Source organism: Mustela erminea, chromosome 10 (assembly GCF_009829155.1).
Source record: "Mustela erminea isolate mMusErm1 chromosome 10, mMusErm1.Pri, whole genome shotgun sequence".
Classification (NCBI taxonomy): Eukaryota; Metazoa; Chordata; class Mammalia; order Carnivora; family Mustelidae; genus Mustela; species Mustela erminea.
Window position 1 is genome coordinate 10,652,839 of NC_045623.1, and position 25,804 is coordinate 10,678,642.

The 25,804-nt window shown below is 44.2% G+C and overlaps 1 protein-coding gene and 1 long non-coding RNA gene across 2 annotated transcripts in view; one reads left to right on the forward strand and one right to left on the reverse strand.

The window, feature by feature from the left end:
- The window catches only part of CASQ2 (calsequestrin 2), a 62,764-nt gene that overhangs the window by 11,113 nt on the left and 25,847 nt on the right, over window positions 1-25,804 (forward strand). The window contains exons 2-5 of the mRNA XM_032302580.1: window positions 14,118-14,202; window positions 16,930-17,030; window positions 18,427-18,538; window positions 23,955-24,028. Of these exons, the coding sequence (XP_032158471.1) occupies window positions 14,118-14,202; window positions 16,930-17,030; window positions 18,427-18,538; window positions 23,955-24,028 (372 nt within the window). The remainder of the gene's footprint in view (window positions 1-14,117; window positions 14,203-16,929; window positions 17,031-18,426; window positions 18,539-23,954; window positions 24,029-25,804) is intronic.
- Window positions 1-25,804, reverse strand: part of LOC116567504 — a 38,972-nt gene that overhangs the window by 10,626 nt on the left and 2,542 nt on the right. Inside the window, exon 2 of the long non-coding RNA XR_004276235.1 lies at window positions 7,552-7,656. This is a non-coding gene — a long non-coding RNA (uncharacterized LOC116567504). The remainder of the gene's footprint in view (window positions 1-7,551; window positions 7,657-25,804) is intronic.

Here is a 25,804-nt window from a genome sequence, read left to right on the forward strand (position 1 = left end):
TGGATGGGTGGATGGAGGGATGGATGGATGGATGGATGGATAGGTGGATGGAGGGATGGATGGATGGGTGGATGGAGGGATGGATGGAGGGATGGATGGAGGGATGGATGGAGGGATGGATGGAGGGATGGATGGATGGGTGGATGGAGGGATGGATGGAGGGATGGATGGATAGGTGGATGGAGGATGGATGGAGGGGTGGATGGAGGATGGATGGAGGGGTGGATGGAGGGATGGATGGAGGGATGGATGGAGGGATGGATGGAGGGATGGATGGAGGGATGGATGGATGGGTGGATGGAGGGATGGATGGATGGGTGGATGGAGGGATGGATGGAGGGATGGATGGAGGGATGGATGGAGGATGGATGGAGGGGTGGATGGAGGGATGGATGGAGGGATGGATGGAGGGATGGATGGAGGGGTGGATGGAGGGATGGATGGATGGGTGGATGGAGGGATGGATGGATGGGTGGATGGAGGGATGGATGGATGGATGGATGGATAGGTGGATGGAGGGATGGATGGATGGGTGGATGGAGGGATGGATGGAGGGATGGATGGAGGGATGGATGGAGGGATGGATGGAGGGATGGATGGATGGGTGGATGGAGGGATGGATGGAGGGATGGATGGATAGGTGGATGGAGGGATGGATGGATGGGTGGATGGAGGGATGGATGGATGGGTGGATGGAGGGATGGATGGAGGGATGGATGGAGGGATGGATGGATAGGTGGATGGAGGGATGGATGGAGGGATGGATGGAGGGATGGATGGATGGGTGGATGGAGGGATGGATGGAGGGATGGATGGAGGGATGGATGGAGGGATGGATGGATGGGTGGATGGAGGGATGGATGGAGGGATGGATGGAGGGATGGATGGATAGGTGGATGGAGGGATGGATGGATGGGTGGATGGAGAGATGGATGGATGGGTGGATGGAGGGATGGATGGAGGGATGGATGGAGGGATGGATGGAGGGATGGATGGAGGGATGGATGGATGGGTGGATGGAGGGATGGATGGAGGGATGGATGGAGGGGTGGATGGAGGGATGGATGGATGGGTGGATGGAGGGATGGATGGATAGGTGGATGGAGGGATGGATGGATGGGTGGATGGAGGGATGGATGGAGGGATGGATGGAGGGATGGATGGAGGGATGGATGGAGGGATGGATGGAGGGATGGATGGAGGGATGGATGGAGGGATGGATGGAGGGATGGATGGAGGGATGGATGAATGATGGACGAACGGAAGGAGGAAAAGAGAGGGAAGGAAAGGCGAGCAATGGCAAATCGATGGCGTATACGGAAAATATCGTTCTCCTTGATCTCTCTTTAAAGTTAAATTAATTAAAAGAAGCATTGAGTGGAAAAGTATAAAATTAGATTGACCCTGTCATACCCAGGAATGTTTTTGTCATCCTTGCTTAATCCCACTGAAAAATGGGTAAAACTGATTAAAAAAAAAAAACCACAGGACATTCAGTCCCAAGTATATATCCAGCATGGGCAGAAACCTCTAGGCTCTGCAAGGCTGACCCTGCCTTCAGACCTATTTAGCACTGGCAAATGTCCCTATGATTGCATTTCTAAACCCCAAGAGAGGAAGGCAAAATGAAGTTGCCGGAGTCAAGTAAATCTACAGATGGAATGATGTGGGAACCGTGGGCAGAGAATAGCAACACACACAGGATTCAGGTATTTCTTCCAACTGTTCACGGCCCAAAAATGGCATCCTCCAAACTTGCACCTGCTGCCCTCTGTAAAATCAGATGAGGTCAGGCTTATTTTGGTTTGGCTGTGGGAATGAATCCTCCCCTAGAACCAGTGCTCTCTCAGACAAGGTATACCCATGCCCGCTCTGAAACTGCAGATCTCCTTAGAGCCCAAGTGCCTCCCAAATAATTGATGAGAGTTTACTGTGCACATCCCAGGGGCAGATGGTGAAAGACAGAAGTGCGATTAGAAGATCATGGCTTGAACTGATGGAAAGAGATCAGTTCTCATTCTATCTGGAGAATTCATAGAGATTTTACAAGATGGAAAACCCACTGTTGATTCAGAAGTTTTTTAGACCATTAGAACTTTCTTTTCTCAGTCCAGTACTTGATTCCAAACAGGATGTCTGGCCATGATATCCCTTAGGTAGACCTTCTACCAATGCTATACATTTTTTAAGTGGAGACATGAGATACCATGAAAGTCACCACTATCAAACTATCATAAGGGGCGCCTGGGTGGCTCAGTGGGTTAAAGCCTCTGCCTTCGGCTCAGGTCATGATCCCGGGAGGGAGCCTGCTTCCCTTCCTCTCTCTCTGCCTGCCTCTGCCTACTTGTGCTCTCTGTCTGTCAAAAACATAAATAAAATCTTTAAAAAAACTATCAAAAGATGAAGCAGTAAGATGAAAAATTCAGGGATAGGATGTTTCAGAATCACATGGTTTTTCTTTCAAAACAGCAGCCCCCTTTTTTAATGTTTGGACACCTCTGGTTGGTCTGGAGGATTTTCATATCATTAACAGCTCGGCCTTAGCATCTAAGGTGACTTCGTCCACCAAGAAAGCCAGCCCTCCAAAGCATTGAGTCTGTACCCGAGAGCCTTGGAGGCTCCCTCTGCTAGCAACTGGATGCAGTTTTATCCAGATAAGCTGTTTCTGTTTGAACAGCTATGTGGGAAGACGGCCAGTGCGCCATCTTGCAGTGTGCTGGGCCCCGCCAGCCAAAGCCGCTTCTGAGTGCCCGCGGAGCCTGTTCCAGGAGTGTCCGCCTGCTGCCCACTGCCCCACGTCAGGCAGGCCTCTCCTCACCATCTGCTGTGTGCTGGGCAGGAGGCGGACCAGGCCAGCCACCAGGTACTCCTTCACACGCTCCCCTGCCTCTACTTCACACCCACACGCACGGCCACTTTGGCTCAGGACCCCAAGCGAGTCTGACCACACGTTTCCGATTTATTTATGAAGGAAACGAGAGTGTCTCCTGAATTCACGGGAAAAGGTGAACATGACACATAAACAGCAGCCCTCAATATTGCCCCACAAAGAAGCACACGCTTTGGGGCACCTGGGGGGCTCAGTCGGTTGGGCATCTGCCTTCAGCTCGGGTCATGGTCCCAGGGTCCTGGGATCAAGCCCCATTTTGGACTCCTTGCTCCGCAGGAAGCCTGCTTCTCCCTCTCCCTCTGCTGCTCCCCCTGCTTGTGCGTACTCTCTCTCTGTCAAATGAATAAATCATCTTTGAAAATGGAGCCACAGTGTCAGGTTGGAACCCAGCTATGTTACTTAAGTGCTGTGTGGCCTTGGGCAAGTTGGTTGACCTTTCTACGCCTCCATGTCCTCAACTACAAACTTCTGCTTTCTGTGGGTTTTGGGAAGATCCAGTAAGATAACCTGTGTAAGGGACTGGAACAGTATCTAGCACATAGAAAACACCCAATGGGTGCTCTTTTTCTTGCTGTTACACTGCTTCTCAGCAAGGTGGAAAGAACACACAGCTCTGGTTCTTGGGTCTCGTCCCTGGCATTGACAAAAGACGGAGCCTAAGAACACCAGGAGAAACCATCAACAGCCTCCCTCTTCCCCTAAAGCTCTCTCGGAGGCCACCCATTCCAGCCTCAGGAAGTCCCAATATTTAGTTCCATCTCGTAAAATAGCTGTTCCACTCCCTCGTCTTCCTCCTGCCTGGAGCCATCACGTGCCAACGCCCAGCTATACATAGCCTGGGCCTCATCTGCAGGTGGCAGAAAGTGCCGGGAGATTACTGGGGATAAACGTCAGCTCTCCAGTTTCAAGGGAGGACACACAGCTGCTGAGTGGCTTGACACGTTGCCAGATGGTATGAGGGATAGTGGGTGAAAACAGGGTGCTTTTGGGCTTACAAGGAAAGAGCAGCATTGTAGCCGGGATATTTTTAATGACCAGCCTCAGGGACGTTCACTTTGAGCAAAGACCTGTGACATTTTTTCCCCAGGCTCCTCAGTACTCCATTTTCTTCAGATTCTTGACCCTGCAGAAAGTACCCCCCAACCCCCACTCTCAGTTCCCTTTAACAGAACCTCCCCATGCCTTCCCCACCTTCCCTCTGACCATGAGATGTGGCACCAATGGAGCTTTCCTCAGTCCATCCCGGGAGGCAAGGGGTGCCATGAAGGGACTGCACTTGGAGGGTCAAACACAGGGTCCTGATGGTCTGCATCTGCTCTCCCAAGAGCGGTCACACGGGCCTCGGAAAGTGCCCCCTGCTGCGGCTGGATGACTCTTTCCTGCCTTTCATGGGCAAACTTCTTGAACCAGGGATCCACACCTGCTCTAACATGTCCTTGCCACCCACTCAAATGCTTAACTCCCAGTGCTTTGGCTTCTGGCCCAGCTCCTCTCTGAAAGGTCATCAGTGACTTACCAGTCCTGAAAGGAGAGGCCTAGTGGTGGTCCCACTGTCCATGACTCCCTGCAATATCCCTGATCCGGCCACCTGCGCCTTCTCCCCTGCTGTGACTTTGGAGTCCCCACACTGTGTTCCCTGTCTTCTGATTCCTTCCCCAGGCCTCCATGCCTCCAGGGCACGCTCCTCTTTCTGCTCCTGCCTCCTGTGAGACGGCCAGTTTCCCATCCTGTGGTTTTCTCACACCCTGGCCTCCCTGAAGATGCTACCTGCCCTTCTGCCCCCACCTCTCCCCTCCACTTCTGTCTTTGAGACCCCTCCCCCGAGTGCCAGGTTGACACCTCCAGCTCTTGGCAGGACTTGGATTGCCATGAACGCACTGCATCGAAATCGAAACGGAGAACTTCGCCTGCGGGTCTGGCATGCCCCAGCTGATGTCAGTGTTTCGTTCTTCTGTTCGTTCCCTGGCTGGGGACCCTGGCACCATCTCGCCTCCTCTTTTTGTGAGGTCTCCCTCCCTTCTCTCTCCAAAGCCATGAAAGAGCTCTAGTTGGACTGACTCTACACTTGGAACATCATTTCCTACGTTACCTCCATCCCCTGCCACCGCCTCAGTCTGAGACCCGTCCTCTCCCAGACAACGCATCAGCCTCTCAGCTGGTCACCCTTCCTTTGCACTCTCCTTTCTGTCGGTCAGAACAGACCCTCCTCCAACTCCGGTTAGCTGTATTGTTCTCCTACCCAAATACCCCAGTTCAGAACCACTCTCCTCATATTCAAATCCTTTACCCTCTTTTTCTTTTTCTTTTTTAAAAGATTTTATTTATTTATTAATTTGACAGAGATCACAAGTAGGCAGAGAGGCAGGCAGTAGAGAGAGAGGAGGAAGCAGGCTCCCTGCTGAGCAGAGAGCCCGATGCGAGGCTCAATCCCAGGACCCTGGGATCACAACCTAAGCCGAAGGCAGAGCCTTTAACCCACTGAGCCACCCAGGCACCCCTACCCTCTTTTTCTTGTATGCCTTAAATACACCACTCCATTCAGCAACCTCAGATAACCTCTCTGTTCCATACCCTCCCTGCACATCTGCATCTCCAAACCTCTGCTTCTGCCATCTTGTCCTCCTGAGATGCCCTTGGGGCTGGCTTCTGCTTATCCACGTGCGGCTCAGCCATTCAAGGTCTAGGGGGCCTCTCCTCTCCCAAGCAGTATCCTCTTGCATTCATTCATTTCCTTGAGAAACTAATTGTGTTTTTAGTTTCCTGCAAGGTAGCAATGTGGTTTCAGTTCTTCTGATTTTTCAAGGAAAGTTGGAAACCTCAATTTCCATGTGAAATTGCTTAATTTAAAAATTTTCACACTATGCTGTAAAGATGGTTCCTATCAGAGGCACATAGTCCCTTAAAATTACAATTTATAGTCTACTTCATATGCCATGCGGATAGCAAATCATAATATATTCAGTGTACAGAAACAAAAGAGAGTAATAATTCTTTTCAGGACGGGTTTTTGGATCTATAAAAGTAGATTTTCTTGGTAATCAGGAGTTGGATGTTCATCCTATGAATTTGGGATTTAAATGACAGGACAAAAATATGGCAGTGTTCATCACTTCTTCATTTTACAGGTGAATTTAGTAATATAACATTTCTATCAGTTAATGTCATTAGATGGCTTTAAAATCTTATTTTTACTTTATGAAAATATTCAATGAAACAAATTTATTATAATTTTTTTTTTTTTAAATAAAGGAGGGAGAAAGGCAGGGGAGGAGCAGAGAGAAAGAGAGAATCTTAAGCAGGCTCTGCGCCTAGCTTGGGCCTCTACCTCACAACCCTGGGATCATGACTTGAGCCAAAATGAAGAATCAGAGGCTTAACTGACTGAGCCACCCAGGCCCACTTCAATGAAACAATTTTCATTGCAATGTAACTGACATACATATTATTAGTTTTAAGTGTACAACATAATGATTTGATACCTATGTATATCATGAAATGGTCCACCACAGTAACTTTACCTAACACATCCATCACCATACATAGTTACTAATTTTTTTGTGATGAGAATATTTAAGATCTATCTTCTTAGCAACTTTGAGAAATACAATACAGTATTATTAACTATGCCTATTATGCTGTATATTACATGCCCAGAACTTACTTTTCTTATAGCTGAAGGTTTGTACCTTTTGACCGCTTCATTCATTTCACCCAACCCCCACCACCTTTGGCAACCACTCATCTGTTCTCTGTATCTATGAATTCAGTTTTGTTTTTTTATTTTGTTTGTTTTTAGATTCTATAATTCAAAAGAGATCGTCCTGAAGGCAAGGAATTAATGTTTTTTGAGATCCATTCTGGTCAGTTACTCAAAGGGAGAGCAGGGGGAGAAAAACAGACAAGGACACTTTGTTTACAGCTATCAAATAAGTAAGTATAGCTAAGTGATTATATAAGTCAAGGCATCCTTTACAAATTGAGAAAGAGGTGTAAAGGAAAATTATAGCGTGCCTCAGACAAGAGTACAAAGGGCACCTGATTCAGACGAGGAGTCAGGGCATGTCTCTTGAGAAGCTGATGTTTATGTGTAGACTTCCAGGATAGTTGGAGTTGGTGACAAATGGAAGGAAGAGACTTCTAGAAAGAGAGAACGGCATATGTGGAAGCAGAGCACCTTCAGTGCCTTTCTGTGGGTAGAACAAAGCATTCCCTTCAGGCAACTGCAGCTGGTGCCCAGCCTAGGGCTTGGGAGTACTGCTGAACAGACACCCCATGCAACGGCCTCCCAGGGTAGAAAAGAGCTTGACAGTTTGAGGAACTGAGGAAGAGTGTATTAAGTAAGAAGTGGAGTGGCCCCAAATGAGGTTGGAGAGGCAGGAAGGCCAAACCATGAAGGGCCATGTTGGCCATGTAGGGATTTTAGACTTCATTCTGAGTGCATGGAAAGTAAATCCACACTGCTTATCACAGCCCACTAGGCTCTGTGTGATTTGACTTCCCTGCCCACGAACTCTCTCTCTCTCTCTCTAATTCTCCATAACCCTTGTTTTCTACCTTTTGTCTTTTTGTACCTACCAGTTAATTTTTCATTAGCTTCCTTCTTAATGAAATCACAGAGTTCTTGACTCTCTGTATCTTACACACTTTCATTGAGCACATACCTTGATCATAGCAGGTCCTGGATGAATAGTTTTTGCTTTCTTTCCATTCCAATCCATTTGGCTTTGGTTCTTTTGAATTGGCACTAGGTCCAGAATCTTATCCAGCTATCATAATATTAAGAAAAAAAATAACATTTATTAAGCACTTACTGACTGCCACACTGTGTCAACAACTTTACATGCATTATCTCATTAATCTTCAGCCTTGTGAAATAAATATTGTTATTGTCCATATTTTGTAGCAGAGTCCCAGCACTTGTGATCTAGTCAGGAATCCAGGTCTCTGACACCAAGCATTGTATTATTAACCACTGGGCTAAACTATTTGAAGATGGGATTCATTTATTCATTTAAAGATGAGATCTACTTTGATTCCGCCATTGTAGAGATAACAATGGTGTGATAAATACCTATACGATGCAATATAAAGAGAGAGAGAAAGGGTATACTATGGATAGCTACTTATTTACACTGACTTATGCAAATAATCTAGTATTACTTTTTTTTTTTGTAAAGTTAGTTTGTAGTCAAAATAATCATCTGGGGTCAAAGCAAATCCTAATGTTTCTGGAAAGAATGAGCATTGCGCCAGTACCCAAGGCTGTGTGTACCAACCCCATTGTGTGTGACAATCCCATTCTCTAGGAAAGGCAATAGATAAGACCATCTGAGAAGTAACCAACCAACCAAACAAAAACAGTGGGGAAAAGATTATAAGTCAACAGGGGAAAACTGTAATCACATCAGAAAAGAATATTCCAGTTTTTTGAGAATTCAGGAGACATGTTGACTCTGTTTTTTCTCTCTGACTCATATTTGTAACTCTTAATCACTATAATTAGTGACAATCGCCTTTTCCTATTTTGGTTCAAAATCCCTTGATCTTAGAAAGTGCTTGGGCCAGTCCATCCATTCATCAAAGTATGCTGAGTCTCTAAGCTGCTACACGAGAGACCAGAGGCACAATATGGGTCCTGGTGTCCTTAGAGAGGAAAGGTTGACCCTGCAGAAGAGGCTTATACACGACTCTAATGACTGCGAAGTCAGTGTCAGAGTGCCATGCCCCTGCCATGGGCTTTGGAATTCACAGAAAGGAGGCTGGAGTGAAAGATGAGCCTGGAGCTGGCTTTACAACCAGGGGTGCCAAGGCTGGCAGCAACTGAGAGAGCACAGTGAGACTGGGCTGCAGGAGAGTGGAGAAAGGAATATATGAGCTGGAGATTTAAGATCAGAGCAAAGGCGGAGACAAGATGGAGCCAAGTTGGAGAGTCTGGCTGGCCCCATCAGCTCGGTAGGGATTCTTGGTCCTGGGGGGCCTGGGTCATGTCAGGACTCAGCCCAGGAGGGCCCAGTCTTTCACCACAGACCTTCTCCCCCAATCCAGCCTCACTGCTTTCTCTTAGGTTGCCGCCAGCCCTGGCCACCCTTGGCTCAGCCCATGGGGGTGATTGCTGGGACTGACGGGAGTGATGACAGAGCTCAAGTGGGCAGGCTTTGGGCCTAATCAGGTTGGGGGGCAGAGTGACGGGACACTGCAGGGACTGCACCTACGATTGCCAAGGAGGAGGTACACAGGTCTCAGCTAACATGCGTTTCTGGCCCATCTGTGACTACAAACTCTGTTCGTCCATCTGTTTTTAGGATAGTGGCTGACTATGCTTAGTTAAACAAGAAACCCAAGAAACAGGGCTGAGCTTGTTTGAGACAGCACCTCTCACTCATAGGGGTTCAAAGGTCACATATAAACACGGATAAGGTAATAGATGCCATGCTTTCCATGCCTAGGGGAGGCATGCATTTGCAGCGACCTAAAGCCCAACAAAACATGGTGGTGTATGCCTAGGAGAGGTCAGGGGTAAAACTTCTGTTCAATTCTCAGAGTTCATCACTTATATTCTTACTGTAATTAACATTTCTCTCCTGTGCCTAAGGTAGAGGGGTCAACAGAGCCAAGCATGGGCCTGAGGGTCACAGTTGAAAAACATGATAACCATATCACTTTTGGATGAACTGACAATCTTTTATAGCAGTGATTTCCACAGTGTGGTGTGTGGCCTGAGATCTGCTGTGTCAGAATCAATGGGTGTGGCAGTGTGGCTTACAAAAACATACATTTCTGAACCCCACCCCAGCTCTGTTCTCTACTTTCTGGTGCGGAGGCCCAGGAAGCCTCATTTTAGCCAGTGATTTAAATGCATGCTGCTGCTTAGGAACCACTGCTAGGGGCTCATGCTCCAGGAGTAGGGAAACTTACTAATATCACAAAGCCATTAGGTCTCACCATCATTATTTTTGAATGATAGACAAGGGAACATTTACATCAACGTTTTGATAGCACTAAATAGGGCAGAGTGGCTTCTATGTCTACATTTCAGAAATGACCTTGTCTAATAAATTGAAGGCCGTAGACAAAAGCCAAGTGACTTTGCAGAAAGATGGGCCTGTTTAAGCATTGCAGGAGAGCTTAGATGAATCATCACATAAACACTGATGATGATGTCTTTCATCCTAAGCCTTCCCTAGTCTTGGTCAAAATCCAAGAAAGGAGAGAAAACTGCCTGAGGGGCAGGTGGTTTTGTTGCCTGCCCCTCCACCCCTAGTCACCAAGGGCACTCCACAGAGCAGCTTCTGAGCTGTGACCAATATGCTTAGCCTTAAAGGAACAGAAGTGGTTAGGAGCAGAGAGAAAGAAAGAGAATGAGGAGCCTGTGAGAAGGTTAAGAAGGGAAGAATGAATAGGCACAGAAAGTCCTCAAAGAAGTTATAACAAGGAAGGAAATCCAAGGGAGAAGCCACAGATGCCGGCAACAGTGAAGGGAGACAGGGATGAAGAGAAAATGAGAGAAGCAACCACAGAAGAGGAAGCCGATGGATTTATAGCACAGACTGTAGAGCCAAATAGATCCAGGGTCACTCCACCAAGAAAACAAGAAATCTTAAAGTTATGTGCACCAAAGAACAAAATAGCAAAATGTGTGCAACAAACACTGATAGAACTGAAAGGACAAGTAGACAAATTCCTAAGAATGAGAACAAGGCATGGATGTCCACTTTTAACTACTTTTATTCAATATAATGTTGTAAGTTCTTGTCGGTGCAGTAAGTGAACACAAAAAAATGAAAGGTATACAGAGTGGGGTAAAAAATGTCCATATTTGTAAATGACACAATTGTCTACATAGAAAACCCAAAGGAATCTGCAAAAGCAAAACAAAAACCTCTTAGAATTAATAATAGTTCAGCAGGGTTGCAAGATGCAAGATAAACATACATCAACCAATTCTGTATCTATTTACTGGCCATAAACACATGGACGTCAAAATTTAAAATATGAAACTATTAAAAAATCACTCAAAACATTTAAATAGTTAGGTATAAACCCAACAAAACATGCATAAGACTTGTATGCTAAAGACTACATACTGCTGGTGAGAGAAGTCAAAGATCATCTAACTAAATGGAGGGGCATACTATGTTCATGAGCTGAAAGACAATAGAGTAAATATGTCAGTTCTCCCCAAGTTAACATACAGATTTAAAGATTCAATGCAATTCCTGTGAAGATCCTAGAAACATTTTTTGTAACTATAGACAAGATTATTCTAAATTTTATATGGAAATGCAAATAAACTAAACTAGTTAAAGCAATTTTGAAAAAGAAGAATCATGTGGGGGTGCCTGACTGGCTCAGTCAGGGAAACATGCAACTCTTGATATTGGGGTTGTGAGTTTGAGACCCATGTTGGATGTAGACATTACATAAAAATTAAATTTAAAAAAAATCGTCTGGGAAGAGGCAGTCTACTCACCTTCAAAGTCTATTTTAAAACTACTGCTATCAAGACCATGTGATATTGGCAGACAGAAAGGAGAAAGCAGAAGTAGATCCATATTATGTCAACTGATATGCACAAAGGTGCAAAAGCAATTCAATGGAGGAGAGATGGACTTTTTAACAATAGTTAACTGAACAGAAAAAAAAAAGAACTTCAACATAAATTTCACACTTTACCTAAATATAGCTCAAAATGGATCATGAAATTAAAAGTAAAATTAAAAATATACAAATTTTAGAAAAAGAGGGGCACCTGGGTGGCTCAGTTGGTTAAGCATCCAATTTTTTTTTCTAAGATTTTATTTATTAAGTGGAGAGAGTGAGAAAGAGAGCACAAGCAAGGGGGAGAGGCAGAAGCAGAGGGAGAAGCAGATTTCCTGCTGAGCTGGGAGGCTGACATGGGGCTCAATCCCAGGACCTGGAGGTCACAACCTGAGCCAAAGGCAGCCATTTAATCATCAGAGCCACCCATGCACCCCCAAGCATCCAGTTTTTGATTTCAGCTTAGGTCATGATCTCAGGGTCTTGGAATGGAGTCCTGTATCAGACTCCCTGCTCAGTGAGGAGTCTGCTACAGGATTCTCTCTCCCTCTTTACCCTTCCCTCTGCTTGCTCTCTCTCTCTCTCTCTCTCTCAAGTAAATAAATAATTTTTTTCACAAAAATTTTTTAGAGAAAGAATTAGGAGAAAATTTCAGGGTACAGGGCTAGACAATGAGTTCTCAGACTTAACACCAAAGGCCCAACCTATAAATGGAGAAACTGATAAATTGGACTTCATCAAAATAGGTGAAAGACCCTATTAAGAGGATAAAAATGATAAGTTATGGAGTGGGAGAAATATTCATAAGCCACATCTCTGACAAAGGGCTAATATTAAAAAGCTCTCAAAATTCAACAATCAAAAAGCAACCCATTTAATGTATAGGCAAAGACCTGAAAAAGAATTTCATGGAAAAGAAGACATAGATGTCAAATAAGTACATGAAAAAATGTTCAGCCTCATTAGACATTAGGGAAATGCAAATTAAAACCATAATGAAATGTCACTACACATCTGTTAAAATGGCTAAAATTAAAAATAGTAACAACCCCAAATGCTCGCAAAGATGTAGAAGAACTAGATCAATCATCACTACGTTGCTGGTGGGAATGTACAGCCACTTGGTTAGACAGTTGGGCAATTTCCTTAAACACTAAACATGCAATTACTATACTCAGCAATCACGCTCCTCAACATGTTTCCTAGAGTAATTAAAACCAACCTTCACAAAAAAACCTGTGCATTAATGGTTGTAGCAGCTTTCTTCATGATAGCCAAAAACTTTAAACAACCCAGATGTACTTCAATGGATGAATAATTGACCAAACCGCAGTACCTCCATACCATGGAGCACTTTAAAAAATAAATGACCTTTTGATATACACAAAAATCTCAATGAATCTCCAGAGAAATATGGTGGTTAAAGAAGATAATCCGAAAAGTTTACATACCTCGTGATTCAACTTATGTAACATTCTTGAAGTGAAAAGGTTATAGAAATCTTTTAGGAAGGGGATGAGGGCAGGAACAAGCAGATAGGACTATAAAGGGATAACATGAGGGGTCCTTGTGGTTACGGAAATATTCTGTATCTTGACCATATCAATGCCAAAGTCTAGTTTGCAATATTGTATGGCAGTTTTGCAAGATGTTACTTTGGGGGAAACCAGGATGTGCAAGGGATCTCTGTATTATTTCTTAGAAGTGCACGGTAATTTACAATTACCTTTTTAAAAAAGTTTAAAGAAAAGTGATATTAATATTTCATGATCTTTCTGGTAGCTTCTCCACTGTTTCTATTTAAGCCCCCATTAGTCAAATGGCAGGACTTAGACCTCAGTCTGTCAGGGCCTCCCTGCTTCCTTAGAACTGAGTTTCAGGGAGGTTAACACAATGCCAGTCCCGCGCTTGACATCATCATCCGTGCTGTTGTCTACCCAGAGTAGCTCCCAGCCATCTGTCCCCCTAGGACACTGCTGCATCTTCTTCCCTGTTGTGGCTGATGGTTCCATTCCAGTGTACCACTGGTTCTTCCTCTCTGTGGGCTGCGGGAACACTTCAGGGGCCATCTTGGATCTATCGGCCAGACACACCCAGTGCACATTCCTACTCCATAAGCCCAGGGGTTGAAGGTTGAGAACTGTGCTTAGGTATTGGGGACACCAGTCTCCTTTGTTTTCCTCAGCTTTTCTGGTGTTCCTCAGTTTTTTCAAGACCGAGAGGGAGGATTTAGATGGGGCACGGTTAAGTGACCACACAGGGTACATTGTGAACTCTTGTGCTGCCACCTGACTCCAGGTTCAAATGGTGGCTAGCGAAGGGCTCTGAGCCCCTTGTCATGTATCCATGGTCATCCGAGTATTCTTGGCTTCCTGTTTGAGTCCTACCTTCCCAATTTAAAGTTTATCCACCTTGAGGGCAGAGGAGGGTATGGGACAGTGGACATAGTCTTCCAAATCCTATATCTTAGGATTCTCACATTTTCTCTCTTTGGTTCTCAGCCTTCTGCTAAACCATCCTTCTGCTGAGGGGATAGCATGGAATCCCTTTATGCTGCTTGAATTGGTCAGATTAGCAGAACATATGGAGGAAAATCCTCTTGTTATTACGTCATAATATTATCCCATGATGTTTTCTGCCATCTTTCTGCCCTCGGTCTGCTCACCCTCTGGCTTGTCTTCTCCTTCAGCTTGTGGCCCAGGTCCTGGAACATAAAGATATAGGCTTTGTGATGGTGGATGCCAAGAAAGAAGCCAAGCTTGCCAAGAAACTGGGTAAGTGGGACTTTCTGAGGTATACCAGGAAGAAACAAATGTGTCTTGCAAAAAAAGAGTACAGTTTCATTTCTTTGTGCATGATAGCTGGACTATTTTTAAACAAATATGAAATGATTCTGCACACCTCATTCTTGGGTTGAGGAAGAGTTTCATGAAAGCAGTATTGGCCTGAATTGAATGATTTCACATGAATGATCTAATGTAGCTTTGCTTCATTGTAGAAACTGATGCAAAAGAGGCAAACCTTTCTTTTTGGCTCCTAGTTGGGGTTAAAAGCCTAGCCTCTTTATGTCACTGCCATGGTGATCTCTCTGGGAAAAAGAAAAATCTCTTCTCCCATCACTATTATTTCCTTACCTCATGAATGAAGCAGCCAGCACAAGATAGCAGTAATAGTAGTGACTCTGGGGTCACAGTGGTTCTAAGTGTAAAGCTAAACCTCAGCTGGGCATAATTGTTGAGGGCGAGAGGGAGGATTTAGATGAGGCACGGCAATGTGACGGCACAGTGCATGTGTCCATGTGTCTTGCTTAAGTCCAAGTGCACTTTAAGAATCTCACACCCCTAATACCAAGAAAGAGAGAATATGGGGCGTTCCTCTGCTTTCTGAACACCCACACATGGGAACCGCCCATTTTGCCTTTTCTGCATGACCAGTGGAGAACAGCTATTTAAAAATAGCAGGAGGTTATAAAACAGGACCTTTGAAGAAAGGTTAATTGGATTTGGAGTAGTAAACACAGTGGGGGAGAAAAGATTAGTAGTGGCGTCAGGTACATGGAAGTTCATTATCTGAGGACATTACAAACAATTGTTTTTTATTATATTTTCAAGAAGACCAGCTTTTTTTTTTTTTAAGATTTATATTTTTTGCGACTGTATTTAGGTTAGATACAAATATAAATTCACGACTATAAAATGATAATGAATTATTAAGAATGTCTGGGGTATCGTTTTCCCTGGAGACAAATAAAGGAATATGTTTTCCCTTTGAGCAGGAGAACTAAGTGTGTTAACTCTTTCCCCAGTCAAAAGCAATTCAATGCCATGTTTCTCTTCCTCCAGAATTTATTGATTCCCTAGTTTTCTTTCCTGTTGTTATCATGGGAAGTTGAATTGGGGAGAACTTCCAGTAAATTTAGTTGGAGGAAAGCACTAGTATTCCAGTGATCTAAAAATTTAGCCAGGGGACAAGCTGGGCGAGCTTTCCTAAGAATGGACCAATGGATATTCTCCCAGTGGATGGAGCTTGAAAAATCAACACGATCTTTTCCTGAAAAGCTCACCCTGGAGGAACTGGGGGAGGTTCTTTTGAACCAAATAGTTCTCGGAGTTTTTAGGAGAGTTGTATTTCATGAAGCTGCTCCTGCATCTTCTCCTCTCTTCCATTTGCCTGAGTTTTGTCTCCATCAGGCTATGCCTGAACTACTACAAAAGCCTTCTAACTGACCTCACTTAGAGCAAAATCTGACATTGGGATATCGGCTGATGTTCCCAAGGTACCCTTCATGATCAGTCATTGCTGGCCTCAAGGTTACCCGGTACAGAGGCCCTTTGGGTTTACAAATGGTGCTCCAGGGTGTGCCCTGGGCTCTTCAGACGCGCTCTGGGTGGGATAGAGCAGGCGGTGGGCCAGCCTCCTTTTCCCTAGAGATTCTGCAGGAGAGTTCAATTGGAGAAAGCCTTCTCCAGCTAATAGAGACCTTGGAAAAAATTAATCTAAGGAGTCAAGGATGCCATACAGTTGAACTAAATGCCAGCCTCGGTTATTTAATATTCCTGGGGAAACAGTTTTCCAGCAAGCATTTGTTAAAGCACGCAGTATTATGCCAGGAGCGATGGAGGGTAGAAAAGATGCAGAACCTTCCCTTGTGGCATTATCAGCTAACTGGGAAGAAAAAAAAACAAAAAACAAACAAACAAAAAAACATGTGCAGAATTCAGCAATGATAGAAAAGTAAACTTTTCATTCTGGCCATGGACATTTTTGGGGTCCCTGATGTGTCCAGGATCTGTGCAAGATCCTGGGGTGCTGAGGGGACCGTGGTTCTGCCTTTGGAGAGCTTTCTGTTCCCGTGAGTACTGTACATGGAGCCAAGAGAAAAACAATGGTGGCAAGAGGGTGGCCTTCTTGGGAAAAATGAGTCCAAAGTGGAGACCCGAAGGAACTGACCAGGATTGGGGTGCGGGGGGCAAGAGTAGAAGTCAGTCCAAATTTGGGGAACCAGGAGAACATCTGTGACTTTTCCTTTACACACCCTCTCACATCAGCACAAGGGCTAGAAGCAAGGAAGCTGCACAGAGGGTTAAGAGGGCAGGCCTATCCAGGAGAGAATGTGAAGCGTAGAACTGGTGCTAGGTTGTGGAGGGACTGGAATCTGGAATGCCTGGCTAAGAAGTCAAGTGGGCAGGGGGCAATGAAACTTTGGTAGGGAGAATAGGGTTTAATTTTTGGAAAATTAAAGCAGTGGTAGGGTGGAGAACAGATTTTTCTTTCAAACTGAAGTCCTGGTAGAGCTGCTGGTTCTTAACGATTTCAGTTTAAACACGTGCTTTGGGCGCCCTTGACAAGGGTGTTTTCAAGAAACTGATCCTAAGTTGAATGCTGGCCCCACTGATCCTGACCCCACTACCACCCAGGGATCCTGAGCCAGATGTCAGCCCACAGGATGGCTCTTCTTGCATTGGAATGACCTTGTCTTGTGGACTCTTTGTTTCTTCCAGGTTTTGATGAAGAAGGAAGCCTGTATGTTCTTAAGGGTGATCGTACGATTGAGTTTGATGGCGAGTTTGCCGCTGACGTCCTCGTGGAATTTCTTCTGGATGTAAGCATTTATGCACAGTGGTCCTGCCTGGGGCTCTTTGGGTTCAAATATAAGGGAAAGTGAAATCCCAAAGTAAGAACCAAGAAGCTGGATAATCTGTCCTGGTCTAAGACTGATTCCTCGGGCTTCACAAAAAACTAAGGAGGACTTACTTCGCAATGCTATTTTCTTCTGGTGGGAAGCTGGTCCTTAAGTTACCTCAGAAATTGTTTTATTAGGGGTCACTAATCACGACTGCGTTGTAGTAACACACTAAGTTTCTTAGTAATTAGACACTACCATCTCCTGAAATCCCCCTGGCTTTGTTCTAGGGCTTCTGAAGAAGAGCTGGGGAGAGTGGGAAGGAGAGGTGGATAATCACCCAAAGATGAAGTAATAATCAGCTGAGTTACTGTCAGAGCAGGATAAAGAGCAGGGCTAACAAGCCCCCCAATATCACAGTCCCTCTCAGCCATGGGGGTACAACACTCCCAGAGCCATCTGCTCAGGCACATAGAGGAACAACACATAAAAATATGTTATCCATAGACAAACTCATACTTTCCATAATAGCCATGAAGCTGAATGCTTTTGAACAGATTCCTTTGCAGGTAAACGATATCCATACCGATGATTCCTTGTCTACCAGCTAACACACGGTGGCCTGGTGCCTTTTCCTCATGGCCTCAAAAACCCAGAGAGAGTGAGTCAAAAGTGAGTGGAAAGCCACCTCCTGCAAAAAAAAAACACCCATGGACTCTGCCTGGCTCTCTCCTGGACCCATCCCTGCAAGCCCTAAAAAAAAGTGAGGGAGGCAACAGAAAATTCTGGGCCAATCTCTATCAGCTAAGTGGAGGCTTTTAGATGCACATGACAGAACCCATGCCCACATACACAAAAAGCACAAATGGAACAACAGAGGGAGGGCAGATTTTAGACTGATAAATCAGAGATCGTGCTCTCTTCAGTGTGTTGGCTTTGTCCTCAAGCTGACTCTTTTCTAGTTGCTTGTAAGACAACCAGTGATTGGAGCTGATATGTCACATCTCATTCATATCCAATGAGGGGTGTGGGCTAGGGGAGAGGACCTGGCTTCCACTGTTCTCCTGGAAGGAATGGAGAATTTCCCCCAAAGCTCTCAGCAAATCTACCGGAAGAGTCACTGGCCAGAGTTGGGTCACATGCCATTCTGAAATCGATAATGGAAAAGAGAAATAGAATTGTCTACCTACCTAGTGTCAGCCTACCCCTTGAGTTAAGCTGATTCCTCAGAAGGCACTGTTGCTGTGTGCTTTGGAGGAGGATGGGGTCCACAGATCCCTGCCAAAGCGTCCTACGCATGTGCCTGATGTCCCCACTGAGGAGGGAACATTTTTCTCACTGAACATATCCTGTGTATGTGTGCGTGGCATTCCAGCTAATCGAAGACCCTGTGGAGATCATCAACAGCAAGCTGGAGGTCCAAGCCTTCGAACGCATTGAGGACCAGATCAAACTCATTGGCTTTTTCAAGAGTGAGGACTCGGAGTGTAAGTTTTCTGAGCCCCACCTGTGAGTCTAAAGGCTAAATTCCCCACCAGTTATTTAGAATGCTGCCCCTGAAGAGGATGGGGGCATCAGCATATCCGGTGCTGGGTGGAATAAAGGGAGAATAGTCCTCGCACCCTGTGTAATGGGACCCATCTGCAAAAAGTATGCGAAGCAGGCTGGGATGTTGGAAGAGGCATAAAGGTTGGGCCATGTTCTCTGGTCTTGGGAGGAGCATGTTTTATTGAGAGAAAAGTCTTCCTTCCCCTTTTCTACTCGCCCACCTACCAGTGGGACTCTTCCCTAAAATAGGTAAAGAGTGGGCTCTCTCCCTGATGTTGGCAGCTCCTGTAGCCACCAGTTGGAGAGCTTCTCAGTCACTTGGACAGGATTAGAGGAAATTTTGGGTGGGCAGGGCTCAGCCGCCGCCACACAATGTGGAAAATTGCTGGCCAAGCCCACAGTCGACCACCAAAGCTGCCCTCAACAGCACAGCCTCACCCCTGGGTGTAATCCCTTTGAACGCTTTGTGGTCAGGTTTTGGGTGGGCACGGCAGTGCATCATAGCATCACCACAATCCATATGGGAGGGAGAGAGCGGAGAGTGGGAGTCAGGAAAAGGAGAGACCAGGCAAGCTAACTCCTGGAGTGCGTCTTTTTAAACAACTTTGGCAGCATGGCCCAATGAGGTAAGACTTTTTCTGGAGCCTCAGCTGTGGCATAACCACAAAAGAGGATCTGGTAGCATTAGTACATGGGGGACATGCAAAGGAGGGCTGCCTATGATGTTTCTGCAAACTCCAAAATATTTTGAAAATTATTTGCAAAGCTGTTTCTTTGCCCGTATGCCAGCTGGCACCCTCAGTCTTCTCACCAGCAAGCCACCTATTTTCCCTCTGCTGTGACCAAACTTAGCTGCCTTCTCTTGTGCTATATAAAAACCTCTATCTGGGGGAAAGGTGGCTGTCCAGAGAAATTTGCCCAGCCCTCCTTTGGGTGACTTCACTTCAATTTTTATGTTTCTTATAGATGTTGAAGGTGGGGTGCCCCAGCTGCCTCCTTCTTCTTTCTCCTTAGACTTCTTTCTATTTCCCTTTATCCATTTCTGTCCCCACCCTTCAATCTCTTTTGTCCTCTGTTTCTCTCCCCTCCTTTAAGCTCAGAATAGCAGGTAAGAAGGAAAGCAAGGCACAGACTGGGATAAAGAGCACATCGTCTAGTTTCTCTCCTCCCTACTAAGACAGTGACAAAAACAACTCCTTTAATCAACACATGTCACGTACCAGGGTCTATGCCAGGAGCTCCATAGTGACACCTCACCTTCTTTCTCACTACTAGCCTGTAAGGCAGTTAGCATATTATCAGTGTTTTGATGAGGAAGAAATGAAAAGAACAAAAAAGTTCAATTAGCTCACTATCACACAGCTAGTAAATAAATCCTACAGCCAAGGTTTAAATCCTAGTAATCTGACTTTATATCTTGCACACTTAAACACCATTTTGTACTTTCAAGATTTTACACACTTTTTTAGGTCATGGCACACACAAAATGTGGTGATGTTTGCCCAGCTCATGGGGTAAACTGGAGAGGATTTGGACTTAGTAGAAAAACAAAAAACAAAACAAAACAAAACAAAAGATTCTTTTGCTTTCTTTATGTACTACTACTACTAATAATAATAGTAAAAGAAGATAATAGAAAAGTTTTCAATATTGCCTTGTATAAATCCTCCAAATAAAATATTTTTAGGTTTTTTTGAATGAGAATGTTGTACTTCCTTCTAAAACTATAGCTTTTGAAACAGTGACACGAAACTCCTGGTGAAGGGTTTAAACAATCTCTTCTTGATGGTCACAGTCAACAAGAGACTTTGCTTGAACAGGTGGATGGCGGCAAATGACAAGGCAATAGTTACCGCTTTTCCTCTGATTGATGAGCGGTCTTTTCTTGCCAATGAACAGAACTTAGGAAATCTGATCTCTAAATTGTCCTTCAAGGGCATGAGCATTGCTTCAGTCCTAATGGCTTTTACTTTCATTTTCACCAGCAAATGTAATATTCTTATAATTTGAATAGATTTCAAATACAAAGTTTTCCATATTATATATTTCAAAAATAATAATGAAGCATTTCCTTAAGAATACGCAGATTGAGTTCTACTAGACTTAGAGATTTTTTCTGGAGATTTAAGTAATAAAATCACTAGCGAGCCATTTCAACATCCTTTTTTTTTTTTAAGATTTTTATTTATTTGACAGACAGAGATCACAAGTAGGCAGAGAGGCAGGCAGAAGGAGAGAGAGGGGATAGCGGGCTCCCCGCTGAGCAGAGAGCCCGATGCGGGGCTCAATCCCAGGACCCTGGGATCCCGACCTGAGCCGAAGGCAGAGCTTTAACACACTGAGCCACCCAGGCGCCCCTCAACTTCTTTTTAAGGTTGAATTTTTATCTTTAAATTGACAAACTTTGTCTTTAGGAAAGTCTAAGCCCAGATCATGTTAGTAATACCGATGATGATGATGAACATGATAAAGAATAGCAGTCATACATTCATTCCATTGATGTTAGTAGACAATATGAACATTCAAGTGTATGAAATCAAAACAAAAAAAAAAACTCCCCAAACCCTGAATATTTTACAGTATCACAAACCAAAAAACATTACTAATGACAAACTAGCTTGGACTATAGTCACAATCACACCAACTGAGAAGACCTGGTGAGGAAGCAGTTTCCCCAAGGATCTCTCCAGCTGTCATGCTCATCGACATCTTAGTCAGAAAATATTATAGAATACAATAAGTTTACACTTTCATATATAATATTAACTACCGTGAAATTTTGAATGGTTGTAGAAAACATGCAGAAAGTTTTATCACCACAAAAAATGTATGACTGTTACACACTGACTGAAAGCATCATGAAGTTCTATCAGACTTTCATGTCTCCCTGTTTCTTCTTGCCATGGGGTCCATAGGTGGGGAGTTGGGAAGGCACCCAGGGAAAGCACTCAGGAAGAATCCTGTATTTCTGCTGTAGTTTGAGGGTGACTGGTCAAGGAAATTTAATGGCATAGAGACATTGGCTTTGCAAAATGATCCCAAGCTATCCTACAGAGAAATGGGAGGACAGTGGAGAACTAGAGGGCTTGAATACAGAGGCAGACTGGAGTGGTTGGGGAGAAAAGTCTCCTAAGATATAGAAGATCAAATTAGAAAGGACTTGGAAGAATTGGGGGGCCACATCTTCCAAGGAAGTTGGGTATGAAACTTCACATCCAACTTGAGCACATAGCCATGGATGTTAGCGTTGGGGGGGGGGGAGGGGAGTGACAGGAACTTCTGAGGGGAACTCAGCAGATAGTTAAGAATGCCAAACTGGGGGAAATCTGGAGGTGGACAGCCAGTATCCAGTATGGAAAACCCTGAGAAATGGGAAGAAAGGTTAGGAAATGCAGTATGCAGTAAGCTGGCGATTAAAGGCTGATTGTTCAGGAGCCTATTCCAGAAGGGGAAACGGAGTGTCAGACTGGAAGAGCCAGGAAGGAGCTGGTCAGCATCAGAACAGGACACGAGGGCAGGAAAAACCTGATGTCACATGACATCAAACAGAGCAGATTAGACCAGGTACTCTAGAAGACAACCACTATTTGGGAAAGGCTAAAGGTTCAACCACAATTTGAAGCCTCACCTTGGGGGAATTACCTTGTTCTACCCTTTTTCATCTTAAAAGGGATACAGATTCGTTCCCTAGGTGAAGAAGGGAATTCTCTGGACACAGTTGTAGGCCATCCTTTCCAGCAGGGGAGGAGTTCAAGGACGTGGGGAGAGATTCATCAGGGACAGGGGGGTCAGGGAGGGAGGATACAGACGATTCTGCTGGAGACCACTATAGTTTTAGACAGATGTAAATAGCTTACGTATGGCCCTAACCCTTCCACTCTCTCCCACCTGCTGTCTATTCATTCTCCAAACCTCTCACCCATCTTCTTCTCCATGCACCCAGTTCTCTACCTCAACTATCAGGCTATATGATATATTTTCCAACTAACCAATTACCTTTATGGGGAGAAGTCTTTGTGAATGTGTATCAGTATGGAGAGACATTCTTGTAAATTTTTCAACCCCCTCTCATCTGTATTTATTGCACTTACCTCTATTCTAGCAACCATCACATTACCTTGTGGTTCTTTAAGGGTCCATACCAACTCTGGGTTGTGTGCCTTTGAGATCATTATGGTCTTTGTCTTACTCATGTTTGTATTCCCTGAGCCACTATTAATCGTGAAGTTTTTGATTGACTTGAAAAATTATGCATGCTCCTGGAACTCAGGCAAAAGCTTATGTCTCTAATGATTAAGAGATAGGGAACTCCACAAAATGGGAAGAGGTTAATCTTCTTAAGAATGAATCAAAGTGTCACCAACTTTCAGGATTATGGATGTTATGTAGAATCACCCCTGCGAGCATTCTCATACCCATCAGCCTCACCTCTAAAGCTGAAATATCAGTGTCTTCTCCAGGTCACTCACGAGATGTGACAAGGCACATTAATGAGCATGGCCACGCTCATGGGTCTCAGGAGTAACATGACCAGTTTGGATTCAGGTTTGAGACCAGAGTCAAGATAGGCTTGATTGATTTTAAATCATCTTCTCAAGGAATCAGAATAAAAATGAAAACTTAAAAAGAGGGAAAGAAAAATGAGGGTTTACCAAAAGGGGGACTTCTGCTAAGAAGTTTAAAGTACTTTCATGATGTCATTTTTGATTGAGGTTGCTTTACATACTAAGATGGATTTCCTTCTCACCTGGTGGTCACTTATAGGAAGCTGTGCTTACACACTCATAACTAATGGTGAGTCTGAGTGGAATAACTTTTTCCTCAGGTTTAGAGTCTAATATTCTCTTTTTCTCCCTTTCTCAGTTTCCTTCACTTTCTCCTTCCCGTCTACCAATTTCTGAAAAGACATAAAGATGTGGTAAAGGGTTCTTCTTTAGCTCAATAGAATACCAGTCAACTCAAACTCCTTGGGGGAAATTGTGGGTTTAAATAGCAATAAATCGGGGCACCTGGGTGGCTCAGTTATTAAGCGTCTGCCTTCATCTCCGGTCATGATCCCGGAGTCCTGGGATCGAGCCCTGCATTGGGCTCCCTATTTGGCGAGAAGCCTGCTTCTCCCTCTCCCACTCCCTCTTCTTGTGTTCCCTCTCTCGCTGTGTCTCTCTCTGTCAAATAAATAAAATCTTAAAAAAAAAAAAAGAACTAAATAATTTTCTATCTAAATAATAATCTACTAAATAATTTTCTAGTCATGATTAATTGGCTCCCCACTCTCTCTACATTATTTAAAAAGAGAAATGTCTTTGGCATGCATCTTTAAAAGTTCTCTTTCTTTGATCTTTTTTTTCCTCTCAGATTACAAGGCTTTCGAAGAGGCAGCTGAACACTTCCAACCTTACATCAAATTTTTTGCTACCTTCGACAAAGGGGTAAGTACCTATGAAACATTTGGATACTTCTGTAGGTATTTGAACTTCCCAGTCCTTTTCTAAATTTTAGAAACATTTGCCATCTTCCATCCATTAACACTTTATCCAGAAGTGTTAGAAATACAGCAATAAGTCACTTTTGAATGGGAGATGAATACAAAGATGATTAATTCAGAGGAAGTAAGCTCATTTCTGAAAATAGCTGATGAAAAGTGATGAACCATTTTTAACCACCTTGAACACTAAGAATGGGCCGCGCATGAGCAGAGCATGCCAGGACACTAGTCACCGCTTCCTCGTCTTTAGAGCTATTCTCTCCCTTCCCAGGGGTGCATACTTCCCCTTCTGTTGGGTTAGGATGGGGGAATGGAAGGGGGAGGACTACTGGCCATCTGAAACCTGGAGTGCTTCCATAGGTTACCTATTATCTTCAAGAGACGTCATTAATATACTCATCTGTAATTCAATTTTTCTTTCTTTCTGCATGTGGCTCATGATTTTGTAAGCCAAAGAACATATATGAAGGACCTTGAATCAGTGGGTAATTTTTTTGGAGTTCACTGTGGGTGGAATACTCCACTCTAACTTCAGTTAGAACTAAAATGGCTACTACTTATCGAGTGCTTTTTTTGTGTCGGGTACAACTTGATGCTTTGTATGTCTATGACCTCTAAGCCTTTAAACAACTTTGGGAGCCAAGAAGTCCCATGTCCCATATAACAAAACAGATTTAGAAAGAGTAAGTAATATCCAAGGTCTCCAGTGAATTAATGGTAGTGCTGAGATCCCAGCTATGCCCCACACCCATGCCCCTTCCTTGGTAACATCCACTTAAGTAGAAGACTCTGTACCTGCAGGGTATATCCCCACACACCCACATTCACATAGAGACACCCACATTCACATAGAGACACACACAACACACTAAAAAATTCATACATAACACACATGTAAAACACCCAACACACTCACAACACACAACAAACACAGCACACAAACATGACACACATAAGCACACAACAAACAGGACACACACAATACACAAATAACACACACCTCCTCACACACACTCACACTCAAACCCACACCCACACTTATATAACTCTCAGTACACATGCACTCACACTCATAGCCACACCTATACACATAAGACTCTCTCTCACACTCACACACATGTCACAACTAAAATCCTTCAGTCACCATATCTACTAGAACAAATAAGTCTAGGACAAACTAAATCCTGATTACATTCAAGTCAAAGTCCATCAGAGGGTGACCTACTGAGGGGTAAGGCAGTTGAAGAGCAGGGCTTGTGGGCCTTTATACCATGGGAAGTTCAAGTATTCTGTGAAAAACAGAAGGAAGCCTGTAGGCTCTGGAACAGGTAAGGAGTATGACAAGAAAAGGTTGTATTCAATCCCTGTATATGTGTACATCAAACCACCTCTGTGGATATGGCCCTGCTCTAAAAACTCTAGATTGAAAATAATCCAGAAAAGAGTCTATAATCTGAATAATAAAATCTAAACCTGAAGAAAATTTACCTTGATTGGTTGGATTAGAATCAAGAGAGATCCAGAGCAAGAATAACAAAAGCAATAATAACTACCACTTACTAAGTAGCTTTTATGTGCTAGACTCTGTGCTGAGAGTTTACATAGCTCTTTCAGTCATCTCCAAGTGCCCATAAAGGACATATTAGTATTCTCAGTCTACATAGAAGGAAGCCAAGGCACCGAGAGATTAAGTGATTTGCCCATGGTCACACAGTAAGGG